This window comes from Panthera pardus, unplaced genomic scaffold (assembly GCF_024362965.1).
Source record: "Panthera pardus isolate Hobbes unplaced genomic scaffold, ASM2436296v1 HiC_scaffold_6, whole genome shotgun sequence".
NCBI classification, from domain to species: Eukaryota; Metazoa; Chordata; class Mammalia; order Carnivora; family Felidae; genus Panthera; species Panthera pardus.
This window is the reverse complement of record NW_026526991.1, coordinates 61,406,882-61,419,933: the sequence shown is the minus strand read 5'-3', so window position 1 is coordinate 61,419,933 and position 13,052 is coordinate 61,406,882. Positions and strand designations below refer to the sequence as shown.

General features: G+C 54.9%; 3 protein-coding genes across 6 annotated transcripts in view; all 3 read left to right on the top strand.

Moving 5' to 3' along the window:
* The window catches only part of HOXC6 (homeobox C6), a 40,284-nt gene extending 39,016 nt beyond the window's left edge, over positions 1 to 1,268 (top strand). For 2 of the 3 annotated variants that reach the window (XM_053895929.1, XM_053895928.1), the window contains exon 3: positions 70 to 1,268. In XM_053895929.1, coding sequence (XP_053751904.1) covers positions 70 to 401 — 332 coding nt within the window. In that variant the 3' untranslated portion in view covers positions 402 to 1,268. The remainder of the gene's footprint in view (positions 1 to 69) is intronic. The other variant, XM_019440187.2, reaches the window with a different exon arrangement.
* HOXC4 (homeobox C4) overlaps positions 1 to 13,052 on the top strand; it is a 38,701-nt gene that overhangs the window by 12,498 nt on the left and 13,151 nt on the right. Inside the window, exon 1 of one of the 2 annotated variants that reach the window (XM_019419588.2) lies at positions 8,278 to 8,713. The exons of the other annotated variant lie outside the window; for it this stretch is intronic. The gene's annotated coding sequence lies outside the window, so the exon portion shown is untranslated. Of the gene's footprint in view, positions 1 to 8,277; positions 8,714 to 13,052 lie in introns of those variants that run through there. 2 annotated transcript variants of the gene reach the window in all.
* HOXC5 (homeobox C5) lies at positions 2,267 to 5,969 on the top strand. Its single transcript, XM_019419592.2, has 2 exons — positions 2,267 to 4,115; positions 4,830 to 5,969. The coding sequence occupies exons 1-2, from the start codon at positions 3,662 to 3,664 to the stop codon at positions 5,042 to 5,044; spliced, it is 669 nt and encodes a 222-aa protein (XP_019275137.1). The 5' UTR covers positions 2,267 to 3,661; the 3' UTR covers positions 5,045 to 5,969.

Sequence of the window (13,052 nt, the reverse complement as noted above, 5' to 3'; positions counted from 1 at the left end):
CAAGTTGGGAGGGTCAGGACTTTGCTAGGCTAAATCGTCTACGGAGGATGCCTTGCTGATTGTTTTTAGTGTGTTTTGTGCCCGGATCTCTAGGGGTCGGCTATGGAGCGGACCGGAGGCGCGGTCGCCAGATCTACTCGCGGTACCAGACCCTGGAACTGGAGAAGGAATTTCACTTCAATCGCTACCTAACGCGGCGCCGGCGCATCGAGATCGCCAACGCGCTCTGCCTGACCGAGCGACAGATCAAAATCTGGTTCCAGAACCGCCGGATGAAGTGGAAAAAAGAATCTAATCTCACGTCCACGCTCTCAGGGGGCGGCGGAGGGGCCGCGGCCGACAGCCTGGGCGGAAAAGAGGAAAAGCGGGAAGAGACAGAGGAGGAGAAGCAGAAAGAGTGACCAGAACTGTCCCTGCCACCCCTCTCTCTCCTTCTCCCTTGCTCCCCCCCAATTCCCTCCTAATCACACCCTCTATATTTATCACTGGCACAATTGATGCGTTTTGACTCCCTAAAACAAAATTAGGGAGTCAAATATGGACCTGAAAGTCAACTCTGGACCCCTCCCTCACCGCACAAACTCTCTTTCACCACGCGCCTCCTCCTCCTGCTCCCTCGCTAGCTCCTTTCTCGGCTCCTCTGCAGGCCCCTTCCCCCGCCCAGGCCTTGGGGGCTCCGTCCCTGAACCTCGCTTCAGCTCCACAGATCTCCTTCCAAATGAGGACTTGGCCTCCCACCCCCTCGGCGCCCCCACCCCCGCCCCTGCGCGGAGAGCTGGCTCCCGGGGCCGGGGCCTCGGCTCCGGGGCCTCAGGGCCCGGCCTGGCAGCCGGGGAGGGCGGGAGGCCCAAGGAGAGCGCGTCTTGGCCCCACAGCAACCCCCAGGGCCTCCCCGCAGCCCCTGCCCGGCCCCTCTGCCCCAGCAAATGCCCAGCCCAGGCAAATTGTATTTAAAGAATCCTGGGGGTCATAATGGCATATTACAAACTGTGACCGTTTCTGTGTGAATATTTTTAGCTGTATTTGTGGTCTCTGTATTTATATTTATGTTTAGCACCGTCCGTGTTTCAATCCCATCTTAAAAGGGGAAAAAAAAGAGGGAAAATTACAAAAAGAGAGAAAAAAAAAGTGAATGACGTTTGTTTAGCCAGTAGGAGAAAACAAAATAAATTAAAAAAAATCCCCCTCGTGTTACCCTCCTGTATAAATCCGACCTCTGGATCCGTTCTCGAATATTTAATAAAACTGATATTATTTTTAAAAGTTTATATTGGGATTTCTGTTAATTCGCTCGCCCGCCGGCCTGGGGTGAAAGTTGGAGCAGGCTCCGAGCGCTCCCGCGTCCGCCCGCCGCCTGCAAGCCCCCAGCCCCCTGCGCTCGCCTTTCCCGGGAGCTGGGCGCAGAGCCGGGGCCTCCCCGCTCTCCTGGTGGACGTGCTGGGGGAGCTGGGAGGCCTCTCTGGGCTTCCCAGCGGAGCAACACACTCACCCCGCAAAAAAAAAAAAAAAAAAAAAAAAAAAAAAAAAAAAAAAAGGCTGCATAGGATCTCGTTGGGGGTGGGGGGAGAAACCCGGTTGCTCGGATTGGTCTCCAGCCGCACACAGGCCTTTCTTCCAGCCTGTGGTAGTCTGGGGTCCTCGGCTTCTGAACCCCGAGCCCCCAAGGGCCTGAAAAGAAGCATTCTCCAGGCACCAGGGCCTCTCCCGTCCACTTCTGGGAGTGAGGATGGGGGGCGCGGCGCTAGCAGCCCCCCGGGCCCGCGCCAGGCCGACTGTTGCGAAACGTGGCGGAGGCGGAGAGCCGAGGGGAAAGAGAAGACCGCGGGATTTGAGCCCTTCCGCAGGGATTGAGCGATTCAAGGACATCTCGAAAAAGAAAGCCTGGAAACTGAGCCTGCTCTGGGACTCCTGACAGGGCTGGGACAAAATTCCTTCTTCCTTACAACCCCAGTCCCAATCTGCTTCCTTCCTCCTTCTTCTCCCCTCAAACTCGGCGAGTGAGGAGCGCAGCCAGACCCTACCCTAACCCTTTCCCCAGCTCAGGCCTTCTCTCCTTAAGCCCAGACAGAGAAACCTGAGTGGACCTAGGGGGTGAGGTGGTGAGGGGGTCTCCCGGAGGGAAAAAATCCGCCAGAGTTTTCCAGACCTTCCAGATCCCCGCCAGCGCCCCCTCCAGCGCCTCCGCCAGCGGGGGGGCAGGAGGGGGGCTTCTCCTGGCAGGGGCGGGGATTTCCTGGGGAGAGGCAGGCAAGAAAGAATAAGACTTGGGGCTAGGGGAGGGGGTTCGGAAAGGGGCCGAATGGCTGCGGAGCCCCTGGCCACAGGCTGTGAAGGTTGCCCAGGCGCCTGACCTGCCCACCTCCCCCATCCCCCACCCCCAGCCAGGTCCTTTACACGCCTCCAAATAGCTCAGAAATTGCTCTCCTGTGGACCTTCTGAATCTAGGTCCCTGGAAAACCTGTTACAGAGGCATTTTCCAAAAAGGGCACAAAACAGGCCTTTTCCTCTGCCATGCTCATATATTTGTGGAAGCTTGAATCTTGCTTCTTTATGCCCTCAATTAACATCTATTTTCTATCTCAAATATCTGGCAAAGGTACCACATGAGGATCATGCATAGGGATACAGAGCAGTCCTCCAAGCCCATTGTGTCTGGTTACACACACACACACACACACACACACACACACACACACAGAATTGCCTTTTGCCACTCTGGAGTCCAAACATGGTGAGGTCTACCCAACTCCCCCTGTATCCTCACCTCCAGGATCATCCCAGAGTTCCCAGGACTCTCGGATTTGTGACCCTCAAACCCCCCCCTCCCCCCATCCAGTTCTGCCCATCCAGGACCCCTCCTTCTCTGGACATCCTGTCCACCTCTCCAGGGACTGGGTTCACTTCCCCATGCTGACAGTCGCCTCCTCAGCAGTAGCAGGGCCTTGGGGCCTCCAAGAAGAGGGACTTCGACACTTAGTTTAGAGAAACTGAGATAAATCCCCTGGGATCTCCAGCCTGGGCAGATTCCCCCTCCCCCCCCCCCCCCCAATCTCCTTTCCTCAGCCATTTTTGGAGATTGAAAGGCTCTGGGGGTGGGGAGGACTGAGATATCCGTTAGTTTTTGTATCCTAAATGAGGCCTCATCTTTTCTTAAAATTAAACACAATTTAAAAGGCCATTTCAAGGGTTTGTTGCAGCAACAACCAGCTTCTCCTCTACAGGGTAGAAAATTCAGCGGTCTGAAGGCGAGGCGAGAAGCCAGGCTGCAATTCCTCCAAGTAGGCACCAGGTGTCGCTGTGGGCTCGTTGTCCCGGCTACCCCCCAATTCCAAGAACCATTTTTTTTCTCCCCCTTCTCTCTCTCTTTCTCTCTCACTCCCTCTCCCCCTTGGTTGGGCTTTGCCAACATATCAAGATGCGTTTCGCCGGCTTCCATCACTAACCTCCCGGAGGTCATCAAGCCAAATTTATGAGTGGCCGCTCGAGTCACGTGACTCTATTTAAGGCTCCCTTATTTGGGAAGAGCGCATAGGATAAAGAAAGAGATATCTCCACCTATAAATTGTGCACTTTGGAGAACAAAAAACCCCTCAACTTCAAAGAGTCACAAATCACCCTTAATCAAAAAGGGTGCAGAAATTTTTTTTGGGCCCTCCCCGCCATGAGCTCCTACGTAGCCAATTCATTCTATAAGCAGAGCCCCAATATCCCTGCCTATAACATGCAAACTTGTGGGAACTATGGATCGGCCTCAGAGGTGCAGGCATCCAGGTACTGCTACGGTGGATTGGACTTAAGCATCACTTTCCCACCGCCTGCGCCTTCCAACTCTCTCCACGGGGTAGACATGGCTGCCAACCCCCGGGCTCACCCCGACCGCCCCGCCTGCAGCGCCGCGGCCGCTCCGGGACACGCTCTGGGCAGAGATGAAGCGGCTCCTCTGAACCCCGGGATGTACAGTCAGAAGGCGGCTCGCCCAGCGCTGGAGGAGCGAGCTAAGAGCAGTGGGGAGATCAAAGAGGAGCAGGCGCAGACAGGGCAGCCCGCCGGACTGAGCCAGCCACCGGCCCCGCCACAGATTTACCCGTGGATGACCAAACTGCACATGAGCCACGGTAAACTTTAGGACTTCATTTTGCGCGCTCGGGTCCGCCTGGGTTTTATAGGCCATGCGGGGCAAATAAAGAAAAAAAACCTGCGGCCATAAATTTTACGATCCAGGCATCAATGGCTCGTAAAACTGTCCACTAAAAGGCTTAGAGGCTGTGTGCGCCCAAATTTACGACGACATAATTGGATCATAGGAACAAAACGTGTATAAAAGGCAATATTCAATTTTGGGGGGAGAGGGAGGGAGTTAAAAAAATAGAGGGATCTGAAGGGTGAGGAGCGCGGGGCTCCAGAGCGGGGATCCCCCCGCGGCTCCCTCCCTCCCTCCCCTGTGGAGCCGGCTCGGCCGGCGCTGGCCGCTCCGGAGGATTCCAGCGACTCCGGGAGGGGCGGGAGGGGGGTCCCCGGTGCTCGGATCTCGAGGGTGCTTATTGTTCGGTCCGAGCCTGGGTCTCCCTCTCCCCCCAACCCCCTCAGCCCCTCCGGCTTGCTGAGTGAAGGCTGCGGCGGAAAGTTTCCTGCCAGGGCGGAGGCGCCTCTCCCGGGGCTAGGCTGGGCTAGGCTGGGCTGGGCCGGGCCCGCCTGCGGCCCGCTGGGCCTCTCCTGCCCTGCTCGCCTCCTCTCCCTCCGGCCGCGGGTGGGGGCCTGGGCTGGGGTCGGGACGCTGGGGCGCTGCACGCTATTCACCCCTTCCTGGCTTGGGGGGGTTTATATTCCAGAGACGGACGGCAAGCGGTCCCGAACCAGTTACACGCGCTACCAGACTCTGGAACTGGAAAAAGAATTCCACTTTAACCGCTACCTCACTCGCCGCAGGCGCATAGAGATCGCCAACAACTTGTGTCTCAACGAGAGACAGATCAAGATCTGGTTCCAGAACCGCAGGATGAAGTGGAAGAAAGATTCCAAAATGAAAAGCAAAGAGGCCCTTTAGAGGCAGCGGGGAGGCCCGCAGATAGCGCCCTGAGCCCGCTTTGGTCCCTGCGCCTTTCCTTTTCGGTTTTCCGCTCTCTATATTTTGGGGCAAGGGCGGGGGCTGCAGCACCGGCTCCCGGGCCTCACAGACAAAAGCGCTTTTCCTTGGCATTCCGCATCCCCACCGACCCCAGGTTCCCGCGGGGCTGCCCGCGCTGCCCGGACTCCCCTCAGTTCTGCTTAGCACCGGGGGGGGGGGGGCCCAGGGCAAGCTCCGCACGGGCTCTCCAGAGGGCTGTGGTATACCGGCTGGTGCCGAAGGAACCCTGGCCTGGGCCGCCTCTCAGGCTTCCAGCCCCAGAGCGGCCTGCCGGAGTTAAGGTCGGCCTTGCGGGCGCCCCAGGCCCCGCGCCCCGACCCTCCAGCCTCCCCTCTCCTTTGTTCCTGGCTTAGGCTAGCCAGGCGGCTGCGGGCTGCGGGCTGCGGGCTGGTGAGAGTGGTTGTGCCTGGCGGAGTCCGGCGCCAGACTCGGGGTGCTTCGTTGTAGCGACTAAACTCCTTGTTCGGTTTTTAAATGATTTGCATATGAAAGGGGGGAATGGCTGTAGGTCCGCCTAGGGTCCCCTCGGTTGCCCTCGGCTCTCCAAACCTTCTCCCCCATCCCTAAGCCCGGTAACCTCTCCAGCCTGCGCCCTCTGCATGTCCTCTCAGGTCCTCCCCACCCCACCCCCGCCACAGACCATTAGCTAGCTCAACTATTGGGGTTCCTTGCCACTGGACCCCAGCAAGCAGTCCTAGAGGCTCCTGGCTGCCCAGTAGTCCCTGCCACGACTTTCTGTGCCCTCTTGCCCCCTTGCTGTTGTCCAACTATTTATTGACTCCAGGTCTTTCCTGAAACTATATTTTGTCATATCAAATAAAGACAAAGAGAGAACAGGACTAAAGATGCAGCAGTGCCTCTCTGTTTGGGGCATGTATTGGGTAAAAGTGTCTAAGTGGGCTCTGGGGTATAGGGGAGGCCCACGGCCTTTCAGCCTCTTTTTTTTTTTTTTTTTTTTTTTAAGAATTCTTAGGAGCTTCTAGGGGTATTGAGAAGAGGAAGGTGAAAGTGAGCTCCTTTCCAGATCCCTGGTTCCCAGAAGGGCCTCTGGAGAAAGGGGAGGGCACCTAGGCAGTCTGTACTGGCTTTTTCCCTGCTGTGGCTCTCCGAGGCTTGCAGGCCTCTGCACCCCGTTCCCACCTTGGCTGGCTGGATCTGAGGTCTCTAGACTGGCAGCAGCCTCCACTGCTTGCCAGAGCTAATTTGCAGGGACTGGTGGCTCCGTGATACCTCTGAAGATCTCTCCCAGGGCCAGGGGGTCCCTGAGGGGCCTCGCTGGACATCGAGGGAGGGCTGAGCCTTCAGTCCAGGGGCCCATTTGGTCCCAGAAACATCCGCAGGAAGAGTTGGTACTGCTTGGTGAAGGGGGTGTGGGGGAGTTGGAGGAAATGTGTCTTAGCTTTTTATGATACTGGGGGAGATGGGAGCAGGGAGGGCAATCTACAGGGTACCTGCCTGGCAGGAAATGTTCTGACTGCTTCCCCACTTCTAGGGCCTAAGGCTATGCAGGACAATTAGCTGGGAAAGGAGCTGCATAGACTGGTGCCTGAGTCCTGTCTGTTTGCCATCATTTGTCTCAGTCTCTGGGATTTTGTGTGGAGGGGGAGGGTGGGCTAAGGGGAAGGGGGAAAGGCAGATAATTCAGGTGGTGCCCGAGGCTGGCTGAGGCCCAGGCTCTGCTCTGCCCCAGGCTCCTGGGATGGGATGGGGGAGGAAGTACTTTATAGGAGAAACAAATGTGGGAAGGGTCCATAAAACTTTACTGCATTTCCTCTCCTGCCTCCCACAACGGGGTGATTTCCTGGAGCCAAGCCTAGGCCCCCCACACTGGGGGAGGGTGCGGTTCAGGAGCTGGGCTAGAAGACTGCTATAGCAGCCAAGAGGGAAAGGGAGCAGAGAGACTCTGGGGAGGGGCAAGGGGAATATTTATGATTATTAATGCTGATGCTCCTTGGATTTATTATAAGGACTGACTTCTCTGCATCCCACTGCCTAAGCTATCCATCTGTCTTTTTTTTTTTTTTTTTTTTTTTTTTTTTTAAACCCAGGAGCCTCTCCTCACCCCATGCCTAGCACGTAGGAGGTCTGGACAAATGATTATTGAACTGCACCCGTCGCTGTACCCTTACCTTCGCCCTGCACTCAGGCCAGGTTAGGGCGCCCGTAGTGTCTCTCCATGACTAGCACACAGCAGTCTGCCCAGCCTAGCACCAACTCGGCTCCTCTCTCAATCTCTCACTCTCTCTCTCTCTCTCAAATAAAATGTGTAATTTTCTTCAGGGAGTTATTTTAATTTTTTCTCCATGCTGAGGAAAACTATTGGGCGAGCGGTGAAGCGTGGAGAAGCACTGGCGTCTCCAGTGGGTAACAGTTAACTAAGAAAGAGGCCGTGGCGCCCGCCATCGCGCGCGCCGGCATCCCGGGCTGCCGAGGCCCTGAGCTTCCTCCCCAGGGGACGCACCGCCCCAGGGATAGAACCAGGGGCTTGGCCGAGGCCAGGGCCTATATGACTCAGACCCGCAGGGTAGGGCGCACCGGCCCCACCTTGCACTGAAGGCCTCCTTCCGCCAAGGCAGGGCAGGGTGAAGGCCTCTCTTTCTCTGGAGCAGCTGGAGGGCTGACTGAGGTTGGCCGGGCTGGGGTAGACGCAGCCGCGCCCGCCCGCCCCCGCCCCTGCCCCTCCTGTCAGTCTGCAGGCCTGCGCCCAGGCCCCAGCCTCTGCTCCAGCGGCGTCAGCGGCCACAACCTAGCCAGAGGCCTCGGACGCACTCCCCTACACTGGGAGTAGGTACCGCCCAGACCCTCGCTTTCTCTCCGAGCAGAGGCCTCTGCTTTGAAGTCTGAGGTGGTTCTCCCACCAGCCAGCCTCCTGGAACAATCTGCGAGTACCAGGATTTGGCGTTGCTCTGGGAAAGTTGGTGGAGGGGCTTCTGGGTCCCAAGCAGAGACCATGGAGCCTGCCTCTCCACTTTGCCCTGAAGCCCACCCCCTCTGGCAGCGAGAAAAAAGGGCAAGAAGCGTGACTTACCTTCCCCGGGGGAGTGGGAAGAGGGGGACACGGCCCACTCTGAGCAATTAGAGGAGAGAGGAGGAAAAAAAAATAGGAGGAAAAAAAATATCAACACGACCTCGAAGGCGACAGGTCCTTATGGAAATAAGTAAGTAAATAAATAAATAAATAAGGATCCACCCTCTCCCCCCTCCCCACCCTGCAAGGGGGGTGTGGGGGTGGGGCAAAGGAGCAGCACAAGGGCTTTTTAGTGTAACTGAGCATTAGAGAAATACGCACGGCTTCTATGTGAATTTAGGAGTTTGAAACTTTTGGAGGTTATTTATGTGAATGGCCCGAAGGCAAGCCCGTGAGTGGCTCTTGGGGGACCACGTGATGTCATTAAACCAAGTTTTATGGTGTAGGGAGAGCTGACAAACCCACAATATATTTACATCATATATAATCTTAACTGTCCAGCCACGCAGCTGCTGGTGAGGTTTAATGCTAGGACAGAGGGCCTGGCAGTTAGAGGGGATTACGGCGCTGGGGATGATGGTGAGAGTTACATCTTCGCAAATGAATCCCAGGCGAACGCTGTAAGTTAATTTTCTCTCTCTCTGACCCTTTCTCCCATTTACCTAATCCCCCTCCCCAAGATAGGAGGCAGTTCCCACTCATTAAGGGGAGGGGAAGAAGGCCTCCCCGGGCATCCCCAGGCTAGGGTGGAAGAAGAAGAGAAGAAGCCGCTGGGAGGTAGGAGGATGGGGGAGCTTGTCTCCTCTGACCAGCCCTCCCCTCCCTGCCCTTTATTCCCTCCAGCTGCGAGTCAACTGCGGTAAAGAGAGGCCTGGGTTCTTTAGAGCTTTGCTAGGTCTTCCTGACCCCCTCTTCCTCCTCAGCTGGGAAGAAAGACTGCGGCACACACATGGGTGTTGGGTGCTGGTGAGAGTGTGTAAACTCTAGGTGCAAGCGCACCTGGGGGGCCCTGGGCCAGGGAGGGGCCAGTTCAGCCCTTGGGCCAGGGCAGGTCAGGCAGCTGGAGAGGGAGGGAAGGCGTTGGGACTTCTGAGCCCATAGGCTGCGACCTGAAATGGCAGAAGCATCTTGAAGGTGGCTGGTTTGAATCCAGGGAGTCCCAAAGCGCTTTCTCTTTCCTCACCACCAGGCCTGGGTGGGCAGCTGTCCCAGCGTCTGTAGTCTGGGGTCTTAGTCTGGCTGGGGCCAGTGTGGTTTCGTGCCTCCTCCCTCTAGCTGCTGGGGTCTTTGCTGGCACCCCTAGCCCTTGTCTGAGGTAAAACTAGGCCGGGAGGCCTAGAGGTTCTGCTGTGAGTGGAGTGTAAATGAGTGGGAGAGTGGAGGCAGTGTCTTTACTGGGCTGGCCAGGAAAGATCCTCCGCCCGGAGGAGAGAGTGGCCTCTGGGGGATGGAGCCATCAGGGCCCAATATGGGCAGTGATTCCTGGGGCCAGTCTCAGGCTGGGGCACCTTAAAGATTTCTAGGAAGGAGCAGTGAAGGCGTCGGGCACGGGAGGCACGTGTCCTCCACACCTGCAAGTGCCTACCCCTCCCCATGAGTCACCCGGAGCTAAGCCAGGATGGAAGACATAGAAACTCAGGCTCCTTGAAGGGGCCGACCATATCTCCCATATCTCGAGGGATTCCGAAGCAGGGAGGAAGGCGGGCCCATGGAGGGCTACTGGCCTAGGCCCAGGGAAAGGGGAGGAGAGGGGAGGGGGCGAGCCAGGTCAGCGCCTACCCAGGGGGGAGGACTGCCTTAGGGCTCGAGGCGGGCCTGGACACCGTTTTTGTGGAGAAGTGTTGGGGTGGGGGACGGGGAGAGGACGTTGTCAGTGTGCCCCTGCCGCCCAAAGAACTGAGGAAGAAGCGGGACTGAAGCAGAGACGGAGAGCCCAGGCAGACTCCAGGAGGGTGAAGGGGAACAGAGACCCAAAGACACCGGTGTCTGAGCCGATCCCCATCCCTGGCTCTAGCGGGCTCTCGCCTGCGTGAGGAGCGCTGGCAGGGGACATGGGGAACTCCCGGATGCCCTCCCTCTGGAGCCCTCTGTCCCACGCCAAGATTGGGCCTTCCCACCATCCCCCCCCCCACTCCTTTATTTCCCAGGGAAGCGTGAGCATCCCAGAGGATTTCCCCAGTAGCCCATTCAAAAAGTTAACTCTCAGGTTCTCCCTTTCTCATAAGCGGCCCTCTCCATTCTCCCCTCCCCACCAGTCTGTGATTTTAAGGGCTTCTGGAAACCTTCCATTCAAACCTCAGGGAGACTGGAGTTTTCCTTGGTCTCTAACTTGACTCTGCCCTTCCGCCGGCCTCTATAGGGCTTTAGGGAGCGAGTCTAATGGCCTTTAATCAAAAATTTAGCCGGGGCCAGAGTCCCACACCCAGGCAAACTCAGCCTTCCCAGACTCCTGGCCAAATTGCAGTCCATTCCCTTCCTGTCCGTGGAGAGGGGTGTGTGTTTCTGTTTCACAGATTTATGCAACGTCTGTTGGGGGTTCTATGACTTCTTCATCTCCTTTTCTGTGTCTTAAGCTCAACAGTTCCATTTAAGTATCACCCTCTCTTCCTGCCCCAGTAGTAATAGATCGTCCTTCCTCTCAAATACCTGGGCCAGTTTTTTGCTGTTTTGTAGGACAAATACACAATACACAAATGGAAGAAAGACAAATACAAATTGGGCCTGAGACTCTTGGTTTTCCACCCCGCCCCCCACACCTGATTTTGGGGTCTCCTGGAGCAGGGAATGGGTGATCAACCAGGTGCCAAGGTGCCCCAGTCAACCTGGGAAGCTTTTGATTTTGTTCCTAGGTCTTTAACCCTAGAAAAGGTCAGACAACCAATCAGAAATGCGCTAAGCAGGGTCACATGGGCCCCACAAACCAATCAGCCAAAAAATACTTGGGTCTCTGTCTCACTTTTCCCCTCAACTCCTCTTCCTCTTTCCCTCCCTCACCACCCGCGTTAGCCCCTGAGTCCACCCTTTCTCAGCTACAAATGGGACAAGCGATACTGAGAATATTCTAGCCCCTCTCTTTGTCCCTGAACTAGTTCTGGGGAGTCTTTGGCTTGCGTTCTCTGGTTCTAACAATGTGCCTCGAGGTGAATATCAATTGTACAGGGATCTGAAGTTGGAGGCGTCCTCTGGATCATTCCCATTTCCCCCCCGGTGAGGTCCTACCCAATTCACTGGGCTTTATAGACGTAGACTCGAGATTAGGGTGTACAGTAGGTGTGGATATGGACTCCAGCCCTGAATTCAAATTCTGACAGTGATTATTCCCTAAACACTTACCTTGTAGAGTTTTCATTCTCTTCAGATCCTCCTGGAGGCAGGTGGGGGCGACTAGAAGAGACCTCTTTTGATTTATCATTCTGGAAGTGCTCAGGAGCCATTAGCTTTATCAAAGGACCTCTGAGGTGGTTGGGGAAGGGAGCTGACGTGGAGATTTTTGCTCCCCTGTTATATTAAACAGTTGATCAATTTAAGTCCCTTTCCTTTCCATTCTTTTAATAATATAATAATAATAATATCAATCTTATACGATTATTATACAATAATAGTAACAACAATAATAAACTAAGTGATGATCCTGTGTCCTTGCCACAAAGGACACAGCCACTGAAAGTGTGGATTTCTGTGTTTGTGTTTAGATGGATCAAGTCAGAACAAGCAGTGGGTGAGAAACTGTTTTGGAGCAAGATTGTCTAATGGCACAGAAACTGTGCACGTAGGACAGAGAGGCTGTGTTTTCTGAATGCTGGGGCTGGGCCCTAAGCCAATCCGCTCGTGAATCCAGACCCAGAGATTTCTCCCTCCAGTACCCCCCATGCTCTAGGGCTTTGTTTTGTGGTTAATTTTATGGTTGAGTTCCCTCTCTTCTCTTGATCTTCTGCCCTCCTTGAGCTGACTGAGGGGCAGGAGCTCTGATGGCCTGTGCCACTCAGACCTCTAACCCCTCTTTAGGGGTATCAGGAGTGCACGAGTGCAAGTAGTAACCCAGTTTGAGCTGGGCTTTGTCAGCACCACTCTGCTTGTTGGTCTTCTGCGTGGGCCTGATTTGGGGACAGTGCCACAGGACAGAGGGGAAGGATTAGAATGAGAAGTCAGAGGGAGGGCAGCTCTTCTCAGAAAGCATGGGACCTCCACTTCCCACGTCTCCGTCAACCACACTGCACCACTGACCTCTTCCATGAGTTTGAATTAAAGCACGCACGTTTATTTTTCCCTGGTAGATGGTGTGGGAGTCTTTGAGACCAACTTTCACCTCCACTGTGGATTTCTCACACTGGAGTTTCGAGATCTCATGAAGGGTGGAAAAAGAAAGATGGGGGCTTGCTTCTGTCCCAACAGGCACTGGGAAGAGAGGTTTGATTGCTCCAGTCCCTTCTAATACCCATGTGAACTTCTTCTGTCTCTTTGACTCTCCCTTTCTGTGTATAATTGCTTTGGGCTGAGTTTTTGAGCTGAAACATCATTGTCCTAGGCTCAATTCTGTGTTTTCTTTTGCTGGGGAAACAAGAATTACCCTGAGCCTCCTGCTGGTGGGACTGGAGACCCTGGAGCCCTTTCAGATGGAGAAGGGAGACAATCCAGATTTGAGACCCCAAGCTAAGGCTTCCTGGGTTAGAGATTCCATTTAAGGAAGGAACTAGATTGCTGGAGGGCCAAGAAAATCACATTCCCTTTTATTGGGTCTTTGTCACCCAGAATAGTATATCTGTATACTCCCAGATATACTATTAGTATATATACTATTATACTAATAGTATAATACTATTATATTAGTATATATACTAGTATAGTATATAGTATGGTATATAGTATATATACTAATACTAGTATATACTACTAATAGTAGTATACTATTAGTAGTATATCTCCCTTGGCTGCTTTGAAGGGACCCCAGAAGCCCAAGGA

Excerpts from the sequence above, each read along its gene's own strand:
- HOXC5 (XM_019419592.2), top strand. The coding sequence starts at position 3,662 with ATGAGCTCCTACGTAGCCAATTCATTCTATAAGCAGAGCCCCAATATC. Across the intron at positions 4,116-4,829 it reads CAAACTGCACATGAGCCACG|AGACGGACGGCAAGCGGTCC; the intron begins GTAAACTTTAGG and ends TTTATATTCCAG.